Source organism: Rhinopithecus bieti, unplaced genomic scaffold (genome assembly GCF_001698545.2).
Source record: "Rhinopithecus bieti isolate Rb0 unplaced genomic scaffold, ASM169854v2 scaffold_54331, whole genome shotgun sequence".
Taxonomy (NCBI): Eukaryota; Metazoa; Chordata; class Mammalia; order Primates; family Cercopithecidae; genus Rhinopithecus; species Rhinopithecus bieti.
Genome location: NW_016821659.1, coordinates 997,907 through 1,005,700, shown reverse-complemented (window position 1 = coordinate 1,005,700; position 7,794 = coordinate 997,907). Strand labels below are relative to the sequence as shown.

Sequence of the window (7,794 nt, the reverse complement as noted above, 5' to 3'; positions counted from 1 at the left end):
CTCGGCCTCCCAAAGTGCTGGGATTACAGGCTTGAGCCACCGCGCCCGGCCTACATACCTCTTTTTCAAGTGGCTCAAGTCATCCTTCTTCCATTTTTCTTCAGATAATCATGATGTCATTTCCCTGAAGTTGTTTGAGCTGACGGTGGAGAGAACCCCAGAAGAGGAAAAGCTCCATCGAGATGTGTTCCTGCCCTCCGTGGACAACATGAAGCTGCCTGAGAGTGAGCACAGGGCCCAGGAAATGGTCCCATAGCTGGGGAGGAGCTTGCAGTGCTGCACGGCTTCAGAGGGGACTTGCACCCGTAGCTCACAGGGCGGTCTCTGCTCTGTGTTCTTCCTCTGAAGGGTAGGAGCACTTGCATCTGCCTTTCCCCTTCAGGTTACAGATGAGCAGCTGGAGGGCCGCTTTGTTTCTCAGTTGGAAAGGGGGTCTAAGCTCGGGCTTCCCAGAAACAGATGTCAGAAACTGGGGGCCGGACAGCCTGCAGTTTGACCCTTCCCTACTGGGTGGGCGCCCTGTGTTCTGACTTGCTTCTCTCTTGCTTCCTTAGTGACAGCTCCACTGCCGCCCCTGAGTGGCCTGGCCCTCTTCCTCATCGTCTTTTTCTCCCTGGTGTTTTCTGTATTTGCCATAGTCATTGGTATCATACTCTACAACAAATGGCAGGAACAGAGCCGAAAGCGCTTCTACTGAGCCCTCTGCTGCCACCACTTCTGTGACTGTCACCCGTGAGGTATGGAGGGAGCAGACACTGGCCTGAGCATGCAGCCTGGAGGGTGTTCTCGTCTCTGGCAGCTGGTTCGGGACTAGATTCTGTCACTGGAGTTTTGAATGCAGGGACCCCGCATTCCCATGGTTGTGCATGGGGACATCTAACTCTGGTCTGGGAAGCGCCCACCCCAGGCAGTGCTGCTGTGATGTGCCTTTCCCTGCAGTCCTTCCACGGGGGAGCAGAGGCCTGAGGAAACGTGTGCGGGTGTGATGCCAAAATCACAGAACGGAATTTCGTAGCCCAGGCTGCCTTGTGATGTGACTCAGAGGGCCCTTCTACTTCATTTTTGAATCCACAAAGAGTTAAAAACTGGTAATACCACATACTTTCTGACCATCCATTCATTGGGTTTTGCATTTTACCCAACCTCTGCCTACCTGAGGAGCTTTCTTTGGAAACCAGGATGGAAACTTCTTCCCTGCCTCACCTTCCTTTCACTCCATTCATTGTCCTCTCTCTGTGTGACCTGAGCTGCGAAAGGCATTTGGATGCCTCTCTGTTGGGGCCTGGGGCCGCAGAACACACCTGCGTTTCACTGGCCTTCATTAGGCGGCCCTAGGGAGAGGGTGTTCTGCTTTGGATCACTGTTCCAGCTCCTGTTCTCTAGCATGGGCCCTGGGTCTATGGACTTCCCAATCAAGTCTCTTCAGGCCCTCAGTCAAGTTTGGCTAAAAGTTAGTGTGAAAATCCAGAGAAGCCTGGAAGACATAGATGCCGTGGATTAACTGTGAAACTGACCAACTCCAGGTTTGATACCAAAAGCAATATTTGTCATGGGGTCTCACCATGTGGAGATATTTCTGGACTTGCTAGAGCCTGCTTAGCTGCATGTTTTGTAGTTACGATTTTTGGAATCCCACTTTGAGTGTTGAAAGTGTAAGGAAGCTTTTCTTCTTATATCTTGGGCTTGGATACTGCCCAGAGAAGAAATTTGGCTTTTTTTTTTCTTAATGGACAAGAAACACTTGCTGTTCTCATGTTCCAAGTCTGAGAGCAACAGACCCTCATCATCTGTGCCTGGAAGAGTTCATTGTCACTGAGCAGCACAGCCTGAGTGCTGTCCTCTGTGTGTCAGCCCTTACTCCACTGCCTTATCTGACAAGGGGTCACATGCTGCTCACCTTACTGCCCTGGGATTAAATCAGTTACAGGCCAGAGTCTCCTTGGAGGGCCTGGAACTCTGAGTCCTCCGATGAACCTCTGTAGCCTCAGTGAAATTCTTAAAATCGCCGATGGAACCAAACGTGAGCTTCTGGCTGTGTTCTTTCTTCTAGGAGTGGGTCTGAGGAAAGTTCAGGCCTTTATTCTGAGCGGGCCTTTTTTTCTGAGCTTCAAGCCCATCAACCATTGTTTTGCCTTCTCCTGGGTTGGAAAAGCCCTCAGCTCAGCTCAGAAGGAAAGGGGGTCACTTTGGCTAGGCATAGGTCTCTGTCTCTTCAGGCTCTTTCCTTCCCATGCACTTAAACAGCACAGGCTGTAGTGCTTTCCTGCAGGTGGGATTCAGGTGAGGCAGAGACGAGGCCTCCTCCTGCCACCTCCCCTCCACAATAGTAGAATGGCTCCAGGGTGCCAGAGGACAAACCGTGACCTGGAGCTTGACCTTGGAACAGGGAGAACTGCAAAAGGAAATGGTGGTTTTGTCGTTTTTGAGTTGAAGGGGAGATTGTATGGACCCATGGGAGGACCTAGGTAGGCTCTTGATACGGCCAAGGCAGCAGTGCAGGTGGAAGGGGTCTCATCAGAGGGGAGGGGTGGAGTGAGAAAGATGGAACCTGTGGGGTTTGTATGATTCCAGCTCATGATACCTTGAGGCTTTTTAAAGAGGTCAGGGAAGACATGAAATGCAGTCCCCACCTGCCTTGGGGTCCTTTAGAGAAATGTATGGTGCAAGAAAACCACCTGACCTGGCATAGGATGTCCTGCTTTGGCTCTTGCTTTTTGTTCTAGAAAGAAATGTTTCCCATCATGAATGGGCGGAATGTTGTCCTGGGCAGTGTCATCCTAGCTGTGTGCTAGAGGAGGGAGATGCCTGGTCCGTGGCAGGGCTGTTCTGCACATGCTGTGGGTGAGAGCCGGTGCCTCGGCTTGCTGCTTACCCATAAGGGCCACTTCTCCCAATCACCCTTTTCCTCCATCCTAAGAGGCTCTGATTTCCCTCCATAATAAGAGCCTCTTAGTATGAGAGACCCTGTGGACTAGGGGTGGGACACAAAGATGACGTCACTCCCTGTCCCCGTGAGTCGTGTCTGAAGGGCTAGCATTTTCAGCCTTTCATGTTGTCTTCAGCACCCCCAAATTACAAGATGGCTCTCTGGTACAGAACTTGTTTATTTCAGTGGAAAATTACAGCTCTGCTCTTCTTGTTGGAAGTGATTTCTAAACACAAGAGCTAGAATACCCCTAGCACCTTGCATCTATCCTAGAAGACAGAAACAGAGAACTGGCAGGCGGCCCGAGGGGAGGGCTGTTGGTAGAGGAGGAAAGCCAGGCGGCGTGGGCTCATTAGTCTTCTGGGGCTGGAAGTTCTGGGAAAATGTTACTCAGGTGGTTGGTAGGTCCTGGGTGGAGTTTCCACTCATGGTCTATTGTAGGCTTTAGGTTTGGATCCTGGGTGGGAAGGATGGAAGAGCTGGCGTTGCTGGTGTTTAGTGAAGTGATAATATTGAATATTTTAATGGGAGGATACAGCTGAAGTTGAGGTTTGATCCAGCTCATGGCCAAATAGTGCTAGAGAGAACAGACAACAGTTAGCCTGGGGTGGCGAGCTGAAGACGCTCTCCCCAGAGTCATCCCGAGACCACCTCTGTCCTTGCCTGCAGGGCTGCCACTCACCGGAGCTGAATAGATAAAGTTGAACAGCATAAGTGCTATAATCAATATGACCACAAAGGCTATGAGTTTGAAGCGATAGCGTTTCCAGAAAACAGAGCAGAAGTGTTGAACTGGTGACCGCAACCACATGAAAGAGGTGTGGGGGCGTCTGTCCAGGAGCCAGGGAAATGGCACAGAATGGCAGAGAGAACCTTCAGGTCAAGCAATCGATGCAAAGAGCTTTCTTTTTTAAAAAAGCAATTTCTGGGCCAGGCGCAGTGGCTCACTCCTGTAATCCCAGCACTTTGGGAGGCCGAGGTGAGTGGATCACCTGAGGTCAGGAGTTCGAGACCAGCCTGGCTAACATGGTGAAACCCTGTCTACTAAAAATACAAAAATTAGCTGGGCATGGTGGCGGGCCCCTGTAATCCCAGCTACTCGGGAGGCTGAGGCAGGAGAATCGCTTGAACCCAGGAGGCAGAGATTGCAGTGAGCAGAGATTGTGCCACCTCGCTCCAGCCTGGGTGACAGAGTGAGACAATTATCTCAAACAAAAACAAAAACAAAAAACCAACTTCTGCTTACCCCAACTCTCACCCCAAGTCTGTTCTTTGCTGATTGAGCACAGAGCTGTGGGGTGGGAGGTAATTACCACCTCTCCACAGTAGGCCCACTGGTCACCACCCCACACACACGGAGGAGCAAGACGGATCTGGTGCTTTTGCCCCAAGGACCCTTACAGGGGAGGATGAAGTGTAGGGTACTGGTTGGGTTCTGACTGGCCTCGCCCGGCTGGCTTGATTAAGGCTTCCTTCTCTGACAGAATCTCCAGGCTCATCTTCACCTTGCCCTAGGAACACCATGGGTGAGGGGGAGGCTGAGTTCAGACAGCAGAGCCAGGTAGTTTTAAGGCCGCTTCCCGGGATCGAGAAAGGAAAAGGGATTTAGCTAGGTCCCTAGATGTCTGTTAGAGCCAGGGCATGTGGCAAAGCAGTCCTAACCAGTAGACACTTTCCCCAGCTCCTACCGACAAGCGCCATTTGCCACCATCGAGGACCTGGCAAGGCCACCAGCCAGTCACAGTCTTCTTCTTGAAGAGGGAGAAGTGCTTGTATTGGAGGAAATAGGGCCACTTGGGGTCGGCGTCCATCATCCTGATGGAGCACTGCTTGGCGTGCTGAGCCGGGAGGGGCATGTCAGACAAATCCAGCTCCAGGACCCCTGAGCCCAGAAAAATGACATCAGCAAGAAGGAGCTCTCTTCTGTGGTCACAAGCCCTGTGTCAGGACCTCACCTAGGAAGTCGTCGGGGGAGAAGATGTCATTGTCCCAGACCTGGATGATAAGTCGGGCTGGGAACTTCATGGATGTGGCATCCAGGCTCCATATGTAATCCTGGGGGGATGCCAGAAGAGCATGTCACCGGCCTGTCTCCTGGACGTTTCCCTTGCATCCCTCAGTAGCCCTCTACCCAGCAGTGACAGACTATCAAGGAAGAGGGTTTCCACCTGAGGACATGTTTCTGCTATTCTGGGACAGATTGCGAGCCTCTGGAGGGGTGAGGGGAGGAGCTCCAGGAGCCTGAGTCTGTTCGTGTGTGGCCTTTCGCCCCCCATGCCCCCACGCCCCAGCCTGTTACCTTCTGGCTCTGGACACACACACGCTCCGCCGCCAGGTAGTCCATGGTAAAGATGAACCGCCAGTTGAAGTTAGCCTCCCCAGTCAGCGAGTGGTAGTGGATGTCTGTCTTCTGCATGTCCTTCTCCAGCCCATACAACCACCTGGGGCCAGAGTCCTATCAGCTGCGGCTCATGTGCATTGTCCTCACCCCCAGCTGCAGCCCCGTGGGAAGGGCTGCCCAGCCGACAGCAGGCTGAGCCGGAAGTAGAGAGGTGTCCCATTCAGGACTGGGCCGTGTCGGCAGGATGACTGAACTGGGGAACTGAGGGGCTCGCCGGAGCCTGACTCCTCTTCCTTACCCTTTGATGTAGATGTCGCTCGTCTTCTCTCTGCTTAAATTGTCATCCACCAGGTCCACATTGGCGGTTTTCCAGATGACGCAGCGCAGCTCATACCTGTGGCCACTGCGCTCTGAGGCTTTGCTGAGGAGGAGCTCCCCAGCCGCAGCCTCGGTGAGGGCGGAGAGGCCTGCAAGGCCACCCTGTGTGCTCTTACTCAGTGTGGGCAATTCAGGGCAAGAAAGCTCCCAGGAGAGCTTCCTCCCTTCCCGGCAGAGAAACAAATGACTGCAGCTCAGTGCCTGAGGAGAGTGGTGCCCTGCACTGGGGGGAGGCTGAACTGTGAAATGCAGCAATTGGGAAGTGGGCTGTCACTCACCGTTTAGGCTTTCTGGGGTTGATGTTGACTGGGGGGCCAGGAGGCCCCAGCTTCTTGGGGAAGATGTCCACCCACATTTGCACCTTTCCCTAGAGCCAGGATACATTGGCTGGTTGGGGGTTGCTAGCCTCTGTTCTCAGCAGGCTGGCCTGGGGTTCCCTGTCCCAGGTTCTGAGGTCTGCTGAGGTTGTGTTCCCAACACCAAGGGGTAGGGCACAGAGATACCTGTGAGGCCGCAGGCGACCACCCACCAGCTTCCCCCTTTGTTTTGACGGAGAGAGTAGCGCAGTGAGATCGGGACACGGTAACTTTGGGGCTGATGGCATGGTGCTGGGATTCCACTTACAACAGGTCTGGAGGGTGAACGCCATCCCTAGCTCATGCTAGGTGGCCTGTCTGGACGGGGCTCCAGATCGGGCGTGGGGCTTCATTTATCAAGCAGCTTGGGGTTGCTTGATAGCCTCGAGTACAAGGAAACTAGATACCAGTCCAGATTTTCAGGTCATTTTGTGTTATGAACTACAACCTAAGGGTATTAAGCTAGCCACACATACAGAGGAAAGAAAGTAAGGGATGAAAAGGGGGAGAAAAGGAAAGAAAAAGGGCAGAACTGCCAACATTGAAAACACACAAATACATCCTGCCTTTCAGACTACCTGACCTAATTATATTCTTTTGAAGTGACCCATTTGAGAAAACAGGTGTAACGAGAATGGTTTTTTATTTTATATGTTTTTTGAGACAGAGTTTCCGTCTGTCACCCAGGCTGTAGCGCAGTGGCACAATCTCAGCTCACTGCAGCCTCTGCCTCTCGGGCTCAAGCAATTCTCATGCCTCAGCCTCCTGAGTAGCTGGGATTACAGGCACCCGCCACCATGCCCAGCTAATTTTTGTATTTTTAGTAAAGAGGTTTTGCCATGTTGGCCAGGCTGGTCTCAAACTCCTGGCCTCAAGAGATCTGCCCGCCTCCGCCTCCCACAGGCTGGGATTACAGGCGTGAGCCACCGCACCTGGCCAGAGCATGGTTTTTTAAAAATTTTGCTCAGAGAGGACTTTCTGTCTGGAATGTGGTAGAGCTTGAGAAGTTTAGAGAAATGAGATGAGCCATGATGGTGGCTGCAGAGTGACTGATGATTAGGCGCCTTTGGAGATTTGTATTTGTCTGTTTGGGGTTCTTCGCTGTGGAGAAGACACAGCCTGCAATTAACAGCCAGAACCAGCGTTGTCACGTCTGCACTGTCTGACCTGAGCGCCACCTTCCCACCCCTCAGGAGAGACTTAAGGCAACAGAGACATTGACTGGTAGGGCTCCCTAGTGCCTCCCACAGCTGGTGCATGGCCTCTGTTTCTTGTAGATGACCTTTCCAGCTCTGAAATTCTCCATTCTAAGTGACATCACCAGAACTTCTTGCTTATTAACGTGCACAGCATGCTTGTCTTCTGTGCATGTACATTACCGAATGTTTGGCCTGCCCTTCCCCTCTCGTGGGCGACGTCCTGGGTGGACGGGGATCTCTGTCTCCTGATCTAGCTCCTCCCATAGGAGCCAGGAGTGGCCCCTCCAGTCTCATACCTGGTCGATGCCTGGCTGGCTGTCACTGTACAGTGTGCGGGTCTCCACGTGCTCAGGCACCAGCCCCTGGGTGTGCAGGAGGTAGAGTGCAAGGCGTTCCTTCTTGGGCCCCAAACCATGAACAGTAGGGGTTTTGGGTTCTGGATTGGAGAGGGATGGAAGGAGGGGGTTGTGAGGTCGTTAGCCTTCCTATCAGCCTCCCCACCACAGCCTGGGTAGCAGTGAGGGAGAGGGGTGGGCCGCCCTCTGGCTCCAGGGAGCTCTTTCCTTGTGCTCCCCTTTCTCCCCCGAGTCTGTA

The 7,794-nt window shown here is 52.9% G+C and overlaps 2 protein-coding genes across 5 annotated transcripts in view; one reads left to right on the top strand and one right to left on the bottom strand.

Moving 5' to 3' along the window:
- The window catches only part of LMAN2L (lectin, mannose binding 2 like), a 32,417-nt gene extending 30,398 nt beyond the window's left edge, over positions 1 to 2,019 (top strand). For 3 of the 4 annotated variants that reach the window (XM_017860499.1, XM_017860501.1, XM_017860498.1), the window contains 2 exons: positions 105 to 224; positions 555 to 2,019. In XM_017860499.1, the coding sequence (XP_017715988.1) occupies positions 105 to 224; positions 555 to 697 (263 nt within the window). In that variant the 3' untranslated portion in view covers positions 698 to 2,019. The remainder of the gene's footprint in view (positions 1 to 104; positions 225 to 554) is intronic. The other variant, XM_017860500.1, reaches the window with a different exon arrangement.
- The window catches only part of FER1L5 (fer-1 like family member 5), a 68,424-nt gene continuing 62,251 nt past the window's right edge, over positions 1,622 to 7,794 (bottom strand). Inside the window, exons 44-52 of the mRNA XM_017860467.1 lie at positions 7,497 to 7,636; positions 5,924 to 6,012; positions 5,566 to 5,661; positions 5,226 to 5,367; positions 4,882 to 4,981; positions 4,615 to 4,808; positions 4,328 to 4,437; positions 3,609 to 3,756; positions 1,622 to 3,503 (exon numbers count right to left, since the gene is read on the bottom strand). Coding sequence (XP_017715956.1) covers positions 3,279 to 3,503; positions 3,609 to 3,756; positions 4,328 to 4,437; positions 4,615 to 4,808; positions 4,882 to 4,981; positions 5,226 to 5,367; positions 5,566 to 5,661; positions 5,924 to 6,012; positions 7,497 to 7,636 — 1,244 coding nt within the window. The 3' untranslated portion in view covers positions 1,622 to 3,278. The remainder of the gene's footprint in view (positions 3,504 to 3,608; positions 3,757 to 4,327; positions 4,438 to 4,614; positions 4,809 to 4,881; positions 4,982 to 5,225; positions 5,368 to 5,565; positions 5,662 to 5,923; positions 6,013 to 7,496; positions 7,637 to 7,794) is intronic.